At 50.2% G+C, this 15,742-nt stretch overlaps 2 protein-coding genes across 5 annotated transcripts in view; both read right to left on the bottom strand.

Moving 5' to 3' along the window:
• The window catches only part of LOC106725678 (selenocysteine lyase-like), a 21,471-nt gene extending 10,222 nt beyond the window's left edge, over positions 1-11,249 (bottom strand). The window contains exons 1-3 of the mRNA XM_014537630.1: positions 11,245-11,249; positions 10,624-10,627; positions 6,842-6,851 (exon numbers count right to left, since the gene is read on the bottom strand). The gene's annotated coding sequence lies outside the window, so the exon portion shown is untranslated. The remainder of the gene's footprint in view (positions 1-6,841; positions 6,852-10,623; positions 10,628-11,244) is intronic.
• Positions 2,576-15,742, bottom strand: part of UBE2F (ubiquitin-conjugating enzyme E2F (putative)) — a 31,963-nt gene continuing 18,796 nt past the window's right edge. For 2 of the 4 annotated variants that reach the window (XM_005863716.2, XM_014537627.1), the window contains exons 5-10: positions 14,462-14,562; positions 12,069-12,139; positions 10,646-10,703; positions 7,914-7,946; positions 5,538-5,600; positions 2,576-2,833 (exon numbers count right to left, since the gene is read on the bottom strand). In XM_005863716.2, coding sequence (XP_005863778.1) covers positions 2,783-2,833; positions 5,538-5,600; positions 7,914-7,946; positions 10,646-10,703; positions 12,069-12,139; positions 14,462-14,562 — 377 coding nt within the window. In that variant the 3' untranslated portion in view covers positions 2,576-2,782. The remainder of the gene's footprint in view (positions 2,834-5,537; positions 5,601-7,913; positions 7,947-10,645; positions 10,704-12,068; positions 12,140-14,461; positions 14,563-15,742) is intronic. The other 2 variants (XM_014537628.1, XM_014537629.1) reach the window with 2 other exon arrangements.

The following is a 15,742-nucleotide window of genomic DNA, read 5'->3' as shown; positions in this document are numbered from 1 at the left end:
GCCGGGTACGGAGGCCGGCGGGCCACGCTTCTGCGTCCTCGTGCCCGGGGTCTCCTAAAACGTGCTTCCACGGCCCCAGCTGGAGGGGCCTCTGCACAGGTGGCTTTGCGTGGAATTAGGGCTCCTTCACTGCGCATGGATTCGAGGGGTCCGGAGTAGAGGCGTGGGACGCGGGGAAGGTGGGTTCAGGACCTACAGGAATGCGGGAGAGCTGGGTGTGGGACAGGGAGTGCGGAGGCCAGGGGTAACGGAGTGACTCAGAAGACAGCGCCTTCATCTGGACAGGAACGAAACCTGTTCTGGATGTGTTGTTGGTGAGACAGTCAAGTGGAAATGCCAACACTCGTGGACCCAGTAAACCTAAGTCAGTTGTGAAAGTGTTAAGGGCAAAGGTCCAGATTCTTGAACTTGAATGGAGCCATGGACTGGCCACCCCTTGCATAACTGTCTCAAAGTTTATTTGCGGACCCCACACGTGCCAGGCACCGCTCTAAGCACTTTCCATGTATTCAAACTGATTTTGATGACACCCTTATTGGGAGGTAGTTATCTCCATTTTATATACAGGAAATTAAGGTACAGAAAAGCATCTTGTCCACGTTCTCATGGGTAGTGATAGAGCCAGAATTTGAATTCGGGAATGTTTTGTCAAGAAGTTGAATTTTAATTGGGCTTTTCAAGGACTTGGCCAAGGGCTGGCCTTTTTGGCTGGAAGCTCGGTATCCCAACCCTGGGAGATCAGAAATCAACGATCCCCAGGTTGATGGGGCACACAGACAGGAACCAGAACTGTTACTTTGCCCTGAGTGGGGAGACCCCAAGAAGCCACAAGGCCTGGAAGTCAGGGTCCCATGCCACTGAATTGGAGGGCAAAGACTGGGTGCAGTGGGATGAGCTGGGTGTGCTGCTTAACAAGATGGGGTTTCCCTGGACAGAAAGGGATGGTGCAGTACTGTGGAAATGTCATTTTTAAAAAAACTTGATCCCCGATAAAGCATTTTTCTATGTCAAATATTTTGAAATGGGAATCAACAGGAACCCCTTTCAGTCTGGTCCATTTAACCACAGACGCTGGCACCCTATCTTCCACCTGCATTGGCACCTGTGGCCGCCCTGACAGCCCGTCCCAGGACTCCTGCAGGGAACTCATGCCCTGGGTCACACGGCAGAAATCAGGTGTGTGGGCGGGCCTGCTGCTGACCTCCTGACCCACCTGGCAGAGGATGGCCTAGTGCCCGGCCAGTGAGTTCCAGGGACACTGACAAGCTCCAATGACAACTGCAGGAGCTGTGGTGCCTCTGCCTGGCCTGGGGATGAGGACTACTGTGCCTTCCCGATAGGCCTGCACCACTCAGATGCCACCATGCCCTTTATCCAGCCCAACCCTTCCCCCTCTGTGTACCAGACGTGGTCCTGGAACCCCATCTAATGGGCACAATTCCTGGTCACAAACAGGAAGTATGGCCTACATTCCCCCCTGCTGACCTCCAGATCAGATGATACTGTGAATCAAGAAAAGCACACATCAGCCTAGGTAGATGGGAAACCCAGAGGCAAGGAGGCTGTCAGTCAAACTGGAGAGTGGCAGGCAGGCAGGCAGTGGACAAAACCATACAGATATTTATTTGCATGACATCACGGGTCCTGGGGTCTCCTGGGTGTGCTTCCTCTGAAGTGTGCAGACCTGACCGAGCATGGCTGTATGCTGTTCCGATTCCTGCTCTCCACTGCCCAGGAGACCACCTCCACTCGGGCCTGGAACCACAGCAGACTCAGAGGCCACAGGTGTAGTCTCAGTGGCATCAGACATTGTTTGGCTGCTTCCCGAGGTTTCTCCTGTCCCTCAGGAGCAAGGGTCTGGGTCTCTGATAAGCAGCTATAGTCCTTGCACACTAGTTCCTAAGCACATGACCCTCAGAAACACCCAGCCCCACTCCAGCCAGTTCCTCTGGGCCAAATGTGACAAAGGGCTCCCCCTTTTTTTTTTTTTTTTCCAAATCATCGAGCTCCAGCCTCACAGGGTTCTAAACTTCTTTGCCCCACCCAGACCTGAAAGCAAGAGCTGGTTTTTAAGACCCAAATTCTCGTTGCATTTGGACAGAATGAATGATGTCTTTCATATTTTCTTTGTATTTCTCTTCAATAATTGCTTGACCCAACATCTTTCTGTCTACTCTATACAATGAAAATACAAACTAAAGGAGAATAGAAAAAAAGATAATTAAAGCATTAAATTGTACAAATTACAAATCTTCCAAAATATACTTACATTAAATAAAATACGCAAATAAGAGATCTACAGTCAATGACTGCATTCCGGGAAGCCTCAGACACTGAGGCAGGGCCGACATTCGTGGGAGGAGATAAGAGACTGGCATCTAATCAGTTTGCAGGGGGCTCCGGACGCCCACCTGCCAGCTCCTGGCAGGCCATCGGCATTGCTGTGCAGGGAAGTGATCTGGAGGAAGGTAAGAAGCAAGCTCCAATTCTGAGTTCATTACAACTTCTCAAGCATTTCCTCAGCCTATACAGTACAGGTTCACAAAGTAAACATGTTAAGGTAAGCAGACAACTCTTTAGAGCCCAAACTCATTTTCTTGCTGTATTTATGCGGAACTCTCTGTCTACAATGGGCAGTCATGAAGAGGTTCCTCCGCAGGACATGTCACAGGACCCAGCAGAACCAGTGGGTCTGCGGGAGCGCGAGGACTGGGATGGAGGCCCCCTCGAGAGAGCTGAAGACGACCCTCTAGCACAGTCCGCGCTGCAGGCGCCCCTCCTATCATCTGGCGTACCGCTTAATGTAGTCTTCCACTTTGTTCCGGAAGTCCTCCTGTGGAATTCGAGAAGAGCAAGTTAGTGAGAGGGAGTGACAACCCAGGGACAAGTCGGAGCCACCGAGCCAAGGGCCCACTGAGAGTTCAGCCTTCCGCAGCCAAGGTGGCAGGGCCACCAGAGACCTGTGGGGCTGGTTCCCCTGTGGGTGCCCACTATGTGCAAGACACTGTGCCAGGGGCACGGGGGGCAGAGAGTACAAACAGCAGCTGGAGCAGAAGGGATCCCGAGGCCTTTCATTTTGCAGATGGGGAGAGTGAGGCCCATATGGTCAAAGTCAGGACACCCGCACTTGTCCACGGATGGTGCTGCACTCAGAGGCTCCACGGCCCCTAGCAAACTCTCACCAGGTCACTACCACAGTGCCCAGAAGCCAACAATACTCCCAGCTCCTAAGGGACCACAGCCCAAGCTCACTGGATATGAAGTGAAGGCCCCAAGGCACCCTCCACTCAAAGGTGCCTCTGCTTAATCCTAATCCCCTTTGCTCTCATCATCTCACCCAGGACAAAGTCCACACCTTCAGAAGACCCTGTGTGCTCAGGCCTCTATACCTCCCACATCTCCTTGTCCCTCTGTGGGCCCTGCAACCAGACCCCGTGTTCAAATGTGGGGCTCTGCCCCTTCCTGGTGAGTCTCTTAGAGAATAAGGCAGCCCTGGGCAAACTACGGCCCACGGGCCGGATCCGGCCCGTTTGAAATGAATAAAACTAAAAAAAAAAAAAGACCGTACCCTTTTAAGTAATGATGTTTACTTTGAATTTATATTAGTTCACACAAACACTCCATCCATGCTTTTGTTCCGGCCCTCTGGTCCAGTTTAAGAACCCATTGTGGCCCTCGAGTCAAAAAGTTTGCCCACCCCTGGAATAAGGGCTAACAAGAGGCCCTCCCTCCTGTAGTTGTCAGGCGAACAAATGTACTCTGGGAAGAGTGTGGGACAATGCCTGGCACCTGGGAGGGCCACTCAGGGTTGCCGATACTGTCGATTCACCACTGCCCTCCTACTCAAGTAATGTGGCTCCTGTGCTCTGCCCTGAACACCTGGAGCACATTCCCACCTTGAGGCCTTTGCACTGGCTGTCAGTCTCTGGAAAACTTTCCTGAGATCCATCTGGCTCACATCACATCTATAGTCACATCTTATCAGAAAGGTCTTCCCTGAACATCCTCCATAAAGTGCAACACCCATCATCCCCCACCCCAACACTCCTGGCCCCCAGCCCCACCTTCCATGTTAATGGCTTATCTCTGCTCTGCCTCCTCCCACTAGAATGCACGCTGCACGGGGACAGAGACTGTCTGTCCACTGATACCCCTGAGCATCGAGCACCTCATCTGGTACTCAAGCGGTCAATCTTGGGATGAACAATGACTACAAGAGAAAGTGAGCAGAGACACGATGATCGTGACGACATCAGGATGCAGGTCGGTCTGGGCACATCTAAGAGTTCAAGTGGAGGCATCACTGTTTGGCCGATTTTAGGACTATCTGACTGGGGAAAAGTTTATTAATTGCAAACCTGACCTTATATCATACAAAGAATAGGAAGCAGCCTTCCAAGAAAGACAGAACGAGAGCCATCTGTATGAGCTTATCACAGCTCCACAAGAGTGTGCCCTGCTATTACCACTGTCTTCCCTTGACAAGGTTGAGTCCACAAGGGCTGGAATAATCACACGCTGATGGGTCCCTGTCAGCAGCAGTGACAAGCGGAGTGAGTACAACATAAACGAAGCCTCCTGAAAGGCTCTGGGCCCAGGAGCAGCCTGCTAGGCTAGTCAGCAGTGGACTAACTGAGGCGTTGCCAGGCAACCCCCAGCCAGGGTGACCCAGAGGTGGGCAGGGGCAGAGCCATCTCCCACCCTGCACCTGTCCTGAAGACCTGTGCTCCCCTGCCTCCTCCTCAGGTCGCCTGCCAAACCACCCTCCTCTGCCTGACCCTTCAGTTCCACTGTAGAACCCACTGCTCCCTGAAGTGCCTATCACTAGTTTCCTGAGTCTGCATGGAACACATGCTGGGCACTCCAAGGAATCGGCGTGGCCCCTGCGAGGCTGAACAAGCTGCCAGCATCCTCCCAGTCACACAGGCCGGCTCCCAGACCCTGTCCACATGCTTTGTAAGGATGTGTGTACAAGGGTATTTACTACATTATTGCTGTAGTTGGGGAAAAAAACAGTGGGAAAAACCAAGTCCCACCAGTAAGAGAACGGCTGAATAAGTATGTAGAGCTGCTTATAAGACATTGAACGGTTCTGAAAGTAGATGAGTGACACTTTATGCATTGACTTGGAGGGGAAAAGTTAAAGAAAAGGGACTGAGACTGGAGTAATGAATGTGACCCCATTCGTTACACAGTCACAGAGCTCTGGGAAAGGTGTGGAAGGTGAGGAGGCTGCTGGGGGCCCAGAGGGCACTGAGGGCATCACGCCACCCACAGTCCCTTCTATATTCCGATGTTGCTAAAGGTAAAGGAACAGTATACCAGATTCTACTACGAATTCTCTCCCAATAAAACACATCTGACCTTGAGTCAAACACTTTACTGAAACCACTCACATGCACTGTGATACGTCATTATAAATTGCTTTAAATTCCAGTCCTGGATCCCACCATTCTCAACTTTGCGCCTATCTAGTCCAGAGACATAGTTATCTCTTTGCCAAACACACCAGCCAGGACCTCCTGTCCCCAGCCTACCTTGTCCCTCAGGTGATGCTCTGCAGCCTCGATATTCAGTGGGTCATCGAAGTTCAGAAGATCCTTAAAGATAGAAACACAAGTAAAGATAGATTCTGTTACTCCACTGTGACACGTCTTCATGTTAAGCACTAGGCAACTGAAACCGACCAGCAAACTGGAGAATGAAGCCCCAGGGAGCTGAGGAGTCCGCCATGAAGCTCCTCTCAAATGGAGCACTCACCTTGTACTTTGTTCAACATGGTGATGAACAGCTGAGGGGGGATCATGTTTATATGTAACTGTCCAAAATGTGGTGGAAATGGGGGCAACAGCCATCACATTAATTTCTAATGCTATTAGTAACTGGAGAATGAAAAACCAGTCATTATGAGCTTTCCAAATTAAAGTCCCATTATTCTCTTTTTTCTTTCAAAATGAATCCCCCCTTCATTTTGTGATTAACAACTTTGCCTTTGTAAGTCTGTGGTTTCTACTTGGCCTTAACTGTAGTTTCCTTTCATCTCCTAACTCACCTTCACAAGCATCACTCCCAGCCTGGAACCCAGTTGAGTGCAGGACAGTGCCTTAGGCCTCGGAGGGTGTGGGGGCACCAGTCCCCTTCTACCTTAGGAAAGCCCTGGGAAGGCTACTCCCCCACCCTCAAGCAACACCAGGGATTTCAGATGGGCCACGTCTGATCTTTATACTGAGTGTTCCTCCTCTACCCGGACAGTAAGGTTTGTTTTATAATGAGTCCCCACTTTCCAAAGCCACAGAAGGACCATCGTAGACAACCATATTCCTCCTAGGGCAAGTGCTAAATTTGTGGACTGTATCCCTGATTTGAAAATAAATATGGGTATGACAAAGAAAATATAACAAAGAAAAACTGTAAGTCTCTATGGTCATTTACGGTTGGGAAATTAAACTCCAAGTCCTGGAAACAGGTAAAAACATCAAGTACATATCAGACAAGACACCCAGTGTGTACAAAGACCACACCAAACACACAGAATTCCTTATCTTCTTTACCTCACCTTTGACCTAAAATGACTATACTGGTTGGAATAACCATTACTGATTTAATTAGCAATCTGGATTGGCTCTTTAGAATTTGGGAGGTTTGGAGCACTTGGAGGGATGAAGATTACACCAGACTTCTTTAAGAGAAAAAAAGAAAACTCCAAAGAGCCATCACTATTTCCTCCCCTTAATTCCCTTGCAGCGAGTTGCTGGTCACAATCATTTCCGATTCAGGGCCAAGGCACCTGTACGAAGCAGGATGGGTTTCGTGGAGGATACAATGAGCGTGGGCCCGTGTGCTCTCTGGCTGTGACAAAGAGGCCTGGCCACCAGGCAGAGTTTCAACCATGCTCAGGCCCTGCTGCTCCAGAAGTAACACTTCATTCACTTACATGAAAGTCAAAAACAGAATCACAGCAAAACGACTGGGCCCAGCAGAAAATCGTCCAGATGCTCGTTCCCCTTGGTATTTCCTTCCCATGGAGACTAAGGGAGGTCCTGAAATCAGCAAGCGCTGGTTGCTTGTGTTCCAGGTGTTGCCAAGTGACATCAGATCAGAAGGCAAGGAAGATGGGGACTTGGAGTCTAATTTTGAGGCTTTGTTTGTTTTTTATTTTGCTGAATCAAGAATCAAGAACAAGAAGCCTGTGGCCTCTGATGACAGGTTGAGGACAGCAGCCCCACCCCAGGGTGACTCTGTAGGCACATCCACTATGAGCCAGGAAGCTGTCCCTCCAACAGCCACAGTCCCGTGGGCTGTCCTGGACAGCCTCATTTTCATGCAGGGACCTTAGGTTTTACCAACAGTAGCAGAGCTTTTTTCTTTCTTCCAAAGCTCCTTTTTGATCAAAAACTCCAAGGAAAACATAACAATATATAAAAATCCAAACTCCAGCTTTCAGCTGTGCCCCTTCCTGCGCTACAGCCCTGCCATGATGAGCTGTTTTCTAAAGACAGTGAACCCTGTTGGCAGCTCGTCACTAATACGAGAATGACTCAAAGTTTCTGGGTTTGTGAAAAGCCTCAAGATGGGTGAGCACATCCTCCTTCACTCAAACCAGGTCAGGTGGGAGTGAACAGGGCTATGGGCTGGGCTGCTGTGAGAGCAGACGGAGCGGGGCTGCCAGGTGCTGCCAGAGGACCCACCCCCACGTGAGTGAGGAGACTGAAGCCACCGACCTGGCCTGGGGAGTGGGGGCGCTCTGCCCCCAGTCACCTCCCACATGTCACTGCAAACCCCCTCAGGGCCAGTCTCACAAAAGTGAGACAGTATGGACATGGTGCTGTCTTTAATCCCAGTGTTATTCTTATGGGCTCACAACAGCAGTCAGGGGAACCAGAGAAGCTTGGGATTTTGGTCAATATACTTACAGTAAACAAAGAGTTTAATCCCCAAACAACATCCTGGAATGAGGAAAAAAGAAAACAAGTTTCAGGCTCCTGTGCAGTCTTTCAAACCCATAAGAAATATGTACGGGACCATATCAGAATTCATCTTTGCAGGCTTTGTTTTTCCCAAGCCAGAAAATTAAAACAACTTTTCTCATTATAACCACAGACTCTGGGAAATTCAGAGGTGAGCAGCTACAGGCAGTGAGTGAAAACTCAGAGAACAGAAACTGCCCTCCCGCGACGACGAGTCCAATCCTGGGCGGTAACAGCCCTTAGGCAGCTTCTGCCCAGGACACCCTGACTTCACAGTATGCTCACCTGTCACTCCCCGGCAGAGTCCAGCCACCTTTAAGATAAATTCTGCTGTTTTGGTATCTGTCGCCTCTTGGGGACCAGATCACCCACCATCCCACTGAGTCTTAATAATTTTGCTCTAGTTACTTCAAAAATCAAGGGAGACATTTTTTTTAAATTCAAAGATCAGAGATTTTAATTAAAATATGACAGAAACCCACTTTCTCTCTAGACTGACTTGTGATGGGCGACTCAATCAGACTCTTTCCTGGACTTCCTTTCACCAGCTCAAGGGGCTTGTCTGTTTCAGGTCTACTCTCATTCTCATCTGATACTCTGCTAGTATTTTAATTGCCCTCTCTGCTGTCTCTCGTCTATCCACACCCACTCCTCCATCCGTCCATCCATCCTTCTGGTGTGAGCCAGGCCTGGGGCCAGAGCTGGGGTGAACACCAGCACTCAGGCTGGTGGAGGGGTCAGACAGACGGTGTGTGACGGAGCTTCCACAGGCGTGTTCCCACAGTGAACTCATCCAGGAGAGGGCGTGAGGCACTGCCAGGAAGAGGGATGGCAGGAGGGAGCACCTGCCAAGTCGAGGGACTGCCTGTACAGAAGCTAAGTCCCAAGAGGGCAGGGCACGCCCAGGGTGTGGTGAGAGGCCAGGCCAGGCTGCTCGTGGCAGCAGAGACCACACCTCATGAGGAGCCACGGTCATGACCACAGGAAGTCTGCATTGTCCCCTGACTCTGGGACAGGGCCCCAAATGCCTTCCCTGTATCCTTCCCCCAAAGTGCCTACTTGGTGATCCACAACACCTGCTAGTCCCTTCTGGCCACAGAGTGGTCTGTACACCATCCTGCAGCTGTCTACCAGGAGGTGTGGTCAGGTGCAGTCGCCTGCGGGGCCACTCTGACCCACACGTGTCTCTGGTTCTGTGTCCTCTAAGAGCGGTGACACTGCAATGTGTCTACTATCCTCTTCTGAGAGCCGAGGAACAGGAATGAGGAGGGTCTCTGAGAGACCAACCACTCAGTCAGTATATGATGAATACAGTCAGGTTTCTGCGCATTATTTTAGAAGGTGGGGCCTAAAAGTTAGTCTGCGAAGCATTGTGGGAAGAGAAGCCTGGCACCTGTAAAGGGCAGGGCCCAGGACTGTCCTATCCTGCTCAGCGTCACCTTTTTGACCTGAGGGACACGCCCAGCAGCATCTCTGTGCATCTGGCCCAAACTTAGAAGTAGTTTTAGTTGGTGCAACTTTTATCACCCATGCACGACTAAGCCAAAGGTGCCATGTGCACGACTAAGCCAAAGGTGCCATGTGGGGAAAACACTGCTTTTGAGATGGGGCAGCATGTGCAGTGTACAGCCAGCTCTCAGGGCCTCGCAAACAGGCTGGTTTGACACCCACAGCCCTTTCACGTTGCCCGGCTAAGACTGTCGGCCTCAGAGGAGTCACCGGGGAAGATGGCATGGCCGCCATGGCTTTGTGCTGAGTCTGGGGCCTCAGAGGAGGAGTCACCGGGGAAGATGGCATGGCCATGGCTTTGTGCTGAGTCTGGGGTAAAGTGCAGCTGGGAACCAAGCTGCCCGAACCAGCATGGGGCAGGTGCTCTCCTGGGCAGTGTTGACCCAACACAGACAGGGCAAAGGTGACAATGGTTTGGAACCGTTTCATTAGTCAAAAATGATGGTGATAGTCAGGTAGCTAGCTGTTCACTAGCAAGTGAACACTGGCCCATGCCTGACAACTTCTGACAGAGTGAACAGGCCACAGGAAGAAGCCCTAGGTGTCCTATGGGCACCACTGCGGAAACGCCTTGAGGGGAGGCTACAGCTGGTGGCTCACGTAGGCACCGAGACATCGGCCCTGAAAGCAACTCAAGCCTATGGTGTAGAAGCAAGTGGGCCATTTATTTAGTCCCCGTAGCTCCCCTCTCCACAGCCCTCCCCAAAGCAGACCCGGCCGCTGTCCTGCCGCCCCTCCTCTGTGCAGTGTACCCCGAGGTAGCTCAGAAGGGACACATAGAAGTCACACCTCCCCTTTCTTTTCCTCCCCTTCTACCAACTCCTGGCAACTCTCCTCACCTTTAAGGGTGAGACAACTATAGAAGACTAGGGTAGGGGATAGGGGGATAGAAAGAAAAAACAACAATTATATATTATATGAAGATGGTAAAGGGCAAAGGCAGAACAGACGACCTGACATGCCCCTGCATCGCAGAGAACGGGGACAGAGGAACTGAAGGGCGAGTGCTTGCCTGAGCAGCCCCAGGCGGTAGTGGGTGGTGGGGAGAGGAGGGGCAGGGTGCACCTGGCCTCCTGTGTGCACAGGACAGAGAGGACATGGCTGTTCTTACAGGTGGCTGGTTACTGAGGGAGAGGTCACCGGGCAGGGCTGTGGTCAAAGGCACCTACCTTTAATGTCCTCGTGGGAGCCCAGCCAGTGCCATCGATCGAATGTTCCCTCAGTAAACTGGAACAGACAAAGCAGAGTGGTCAGCACATCCTCACAAAAATGAACTTTCCATATTTTGAAAAATTATTACCAAGGTTCCTTTTGGTGAAAATTAGTTTGGCATTGCTGAATTATATCACACTGCTGCTTGACCAGAACCTAACAGCTCCAAGGAGACGGAGCACCCTCAGGGCTTCCTGCCCTGCTTCTCTCCTGTGCCACCACTAGTTTGCAGCTGATGCCTACTGTCCCCATGGGCATGTCCACCTTTTTCTTTTTCAACATTTATTTAAATCCTCACCTGAGGATATATTTTTATTGATTTTAGAGAGAGAGAGGAAGAGAGAGAGATCAATGAGAATTATCGATCGGCTGCCTCCTGTACACACCTCGACCAGGGATCAAACCCGCAGCCCTACGTATGTGCCTTGACCAGGAGTCAGGCCCATAACGTTTTGGTGCAGGAATGATGCTCCAACCAACTGGGACAGCTGGCCAGAGTGGGGTGTCCACCTTTTTCATACTGACTGGTAAGGACTTTCACAAACAATGTAATCAGCTGCTCTTCGCTTTGGATTTTGTTTTTGTATTTCAATCTTAACTTATCAATGTTTCTGGCTTTTGTAGCAGGCTAGCATCTGCTAAATTCCTGTCATACTCTGCTAATAATTTGATTTCTCAGAAGACAGCAAAAGTGACAAGAGGAATTCCTCAGATCTAGTTCTGAGCAAGGAAGGGAACGTGAGCACAGGTGAGAGCCTGGGGAGAAAGCTGGACCAGACGCCACTTATCACCTGAAACTGAAAGTTTCAATACTTACAGGGCAGACACTTCAGAGGGAAGATGCCTTCTAAACATGTACGCTCTTATAAAATGTACTCTTAACTATAAAAAATAAGGCTGACATGGAGAGGAGGCACCACATATAAAGTGGGAAATGGGTGCTAACTGCACCTGTAAGAAAGGAAGAGGAATCCGCTGTCTGAGCAGCTGGGAGCAGTCACAGGCTGCACACTGCCTTTCAAAGGTGACCAGTGTTTACCAGAGCAGCAGTGAAAGGAGATTTTCTTCCTGGATTTCATGAATGGCATTTTTCCCTTAGCTAAAATCAGCCACGTGGAGGGAATGTGGCCTCATTAAAACAGGACAGGAAAAGGGTAAAGGCTCCCGGAGGGCGGCTGCATGACACTGCACAGCCTTGGCCAGCAAAGGGCATAGGAGGCCTCAGGTCTGGAGGCAGAAGCCAGGTGTGAGTGCAGCCCAAAGCCCCAGGGAGGTCTCCCAACCCTCCCAATCTGGCCCAGCTTCAAAATCTTCCCTCTAGAAATCCAAGGCTCACACACAGTGCTCAGAAATGTGGAAGACAGGAAGAAGAGGGCTCACCTCAGACATATCTCGCCCGTCTCTGTGATGTTGGGGTGCCAGATCCTGGTCAAGCATCTCACTTTGGGTGGCTGCAAATGCAGAGAGAGAGGTCACAGGCCCTCCAAGCACGTCACAGACCACAGCCTCACCACGTGCCCACCCAGTCCCTCGTTCTCCTCCTTACTAGGCATTCAACCTCGATACTGGCTCACATCACCCATGCGGGACTGTGTTGTCACCCTGCACCCACATGTGCTGGTCTTGCTGGTAAAGCCTGACGTGCCCCCAACAGAACCCTCTACAAGCCCCGAGGCCTGATGGTGACTGGTCCCGCTGTGAGGAGGAGCCCACGTGCACTCCAGGGGGTGTCTGCAACGCTCATGCCCAATGCCAACAGGACCCCACAGATTCCTCAGGAGCTGCTGAGCTGTGGCTGAAAGTTACTGCTCCTGAAGTGGTGCCATTCCCTGTGTGTGTTCCTGAAGATGCCACTGCCATCTTCCTAGATGGAAGTTTGGTCCATTTACACTCACAGCAGGGAGAATGAAACGAGTACTGGGAAATAAGGCGTCCAACATTGTTTATGATGTGGTGTGTTGAATAAAGTTGTTCTTTTAAAACTATAAAAGCAGCCTGGCCAGTGTGGCTCAGGGGTTGAACCAGGAGGTCACAGTTCGATTCCTGGTCATGGCACATGCCCAGGTTGCGGGTTCAATCCCCAATAGGGGCTGTGCAGGAGGCAGCCGATTGATGTTTCACTCTCACAGCATGTTTCTCTCTCCCTTTCCCTTCCTCTCTCTAAAAATCAATTTAAAAATATTAAAAAACATACTCTCTCAGCACCATCATGAATTTTCTTCCTGATTTCAAAAAACTAAGACATCACGGGACTCTAAAAAATGATTCATCCAACTATGCAAATATAGATGTCTGAGGATTACAGATTTAGGTCCAGAGTAAGTTTAATATGCTCATCTGCTTTTCGGCAAATGAATGAGAGTGCATTTGACAGGGAGATGCTAGGACAGCCTGCACTCCAGCGAGGCCTGCAGGCGGAAGCAGGGAGGCCAGGCTGTGTAACTCTCTCTAATGGGCAACTGAGTAACAATATAGTTAACTAGTGGGTACCTGACTATAGTTAACACAGTGGGCAGACTCAATCACTGGCCGGCGCGGTACCTGAAGGAACCGAGCTCGCTCCCTCCCTCCCTCCCTCCCTTTCATGGAGTCCTGGCCTGCACATGGTCACCCCACCTAGTGTTAACTTCATGTCTTTAAATATCTGTCTGCATCTGCACCCTTTTCTCCTTGTCCCTTCACACCTTCCACAGACACCTCCCTTGTCAATGGCCCTCTTAACTGAAACCTCTGCATGAGAATCGTGGACCCAGATTCAGACACACTTTCCAAACAGAACTGTGTTTGTAGACCCTGCCACCCTCAAAATGAGATAAACAGGAAATAGCTAGTTCCACCGCCCACCCCAGTGGCTGGCACTGCATCCATTCATCGCAGGGCGAAGAGTGTAATAATGACAGCCAGTGCAGGGAGAGGGATTCTTCAGTGGACAAGCGGCTAAGCGTTAGAACACAGTGAGAGCCCCACTCAGAGCTCCGTCCCGATGCAGGAAACACACAGGTGAGAGCCACAGAGCACTGGAGGAAGCGGAGATGAGCTATTGGGGTGTAGGCCTCTTTAAAGCATCTCCTAACATGAAAAGCTCATGAAGGAAAAGTAGACTTGACCGCAGTGATGAAACAAAAAACAAACTTTTATAGAACAACAACAGGAGACAGGAAAAAACAAGGAAAATATTTACAGCACAGCTAAGAAAACTAAAAATAGTTTCGCATACTATTTTTCCAACAGAACAAAGGCTAAGCACAAAACAGCTCATAAAAAACATGAATAGCTAATGAGAAAAAGTATTTAACATCCTACAAGCACAAAACAGCTCATAAAAAACATGAATAGCTAATAAGGAGAAAAGGTATTTAACATCCTATTTAATAAATGAAAGTTCAAATGACAATTAAAAAACATTTATTTCCTCCCAAAATGGCAAAAAGGAAAAAAATAATGAAAATATGCCATCTTGATGAGTTTAGGAAAAGGGAATATCCAAGCACTAACGGTGAAGCTGCCAATTGGCATAAGGTCCCTGGAGGGGCGGGGCTGCTCCCATTGCAGACTGCCCAGCAGTCCTCACAAGCACTTGTTCACAAAAGGCTCTCTCTACTAGGACTCCAGATACTGCTGCTGAGTGACACTAACCACAAAACATCAGGGATTTCATGCTCAGTCCCAGGACTGGGTGGGTAACAGGGGACACAGTCCGGGGAGTGCTGGCCCCTGTGACGGCCACCCAGCCACGTGAAGGGGGAACGGGGGCTCAGGCACAGGCTACTCACCACCATGTTGTATGCATCAGGAACTTCTGTTTCAAACTGAAATTTTCCACCCTGGTAGTAACCCTCATCTATCAAAAAAACACAAAACAAAACAAAAAATTCTTTAAATTAAAAAAAAAGAAAAAGGAAACAAAAGCAAACACCATGTTAGGATATGGCAAACACAGAGGAGTAAGAGTTCACAAGAGGACTCAGGGTCCTTCGTCAGGCCACCAGATCCTGCCCGACCTGGCTCAGACACCGCTCCACTATGCCTGCCTGCTGTTGGCTCCTCCCTGGCCCGACGCCCTCCTCCTTCTGAAGACTGGCTCCTCTTCTTCAGTCTCCAGAACCCTGACCTAGGCAGCCCGCTCTCACCTGGGCCCACCTATTCTGCACTGCAGCACCCAGCATGTCCCCTCAACACATCTCATGACAGGCAACGCCTTATTTAAGCTGTGTGGTCACCTGTTTGCTGCTGGTCTCCCCACGAGAACATCAGTTCCATGGAGTAAGGGACTAGTGGTGACTGCTGAACCCCCAGTGCCTGGCACATGGCTCCTGGCTGCTTAACAAAGGTTTACTAGGACAGACCCTGTGCAGGGCACTGCTCCAAGCCCTGGAGACACACCCTTGAACCAGACAGAACTGCTGCCTCGCTAATGTGCCTGGTCAACAGCTAGGGGGCGGGCATGCAGGAGGCCCAGGTTTGCAGTGGCACCTCCATGCCACTCCCCAGGTCTGCAGACCCCACAGCACTATGCCAATGCCTTTAACTGTGCCACCAGCCACTCTGCCTCTTCTAGAGTCCACCTGCAGGTGAGCCGAGTTCCCAGGTGTAAACACTGCAAGCTGCCGCCAGCAGAGGGCGCCGGGCACGAATGTGCACCAGCCTGGACATGCCCCCACAGTAATTAAACTCTACAATTTGACAAAATTAACCGATCTTTAAAACAAAGGTTCAACTTCCCCCAAACTATTTCTCACCAGGAACAAATCAGCAATACTACATCTTATCGCTTCCCTCAGCTGTTTACACAAAATAAACATTTAATATCTGCTGCTTGCATTTGATTTTGTTGTCCAACTAGCTTTCATTTTTAAGCCAGTCTTTCTGTGGTTTCTTTATTTGGTATTATGCTTAAAAGGTCTTTCCCAGCCCTGGCTGGTGTTTTTCACTGGTTAGAACATTGGTGCTTGAATTGAAGGGTCACGGTTCAATTCCCAGTCAAGGGCACTTACCTGGGTTGCAGGTTCAATCCCTAGCCCTCGTCGGGGCATTTGTGGGAAGGAACCAATTGA

Source organism: Myotis brandtii, unplaced genomic scaffold, assembly GCF_000412655.1.
Source record: "Myotis brandtii unplaced genomic scaffold, ASM41265v1 scaffold180, whole genome shotgun sequence".
NCBI classification, from domain to species: Eukaryota; Metazoa; Chordata; class Mammalia; order Chiroptera; family Vespertilionidae; genus Myotis; species Myotis brandtii.
The sequence above is the reverse complement of the archived record's forward strand: the minus strand, read 5'-3'. Positions and strand labels throughout refer to the sequence as shown.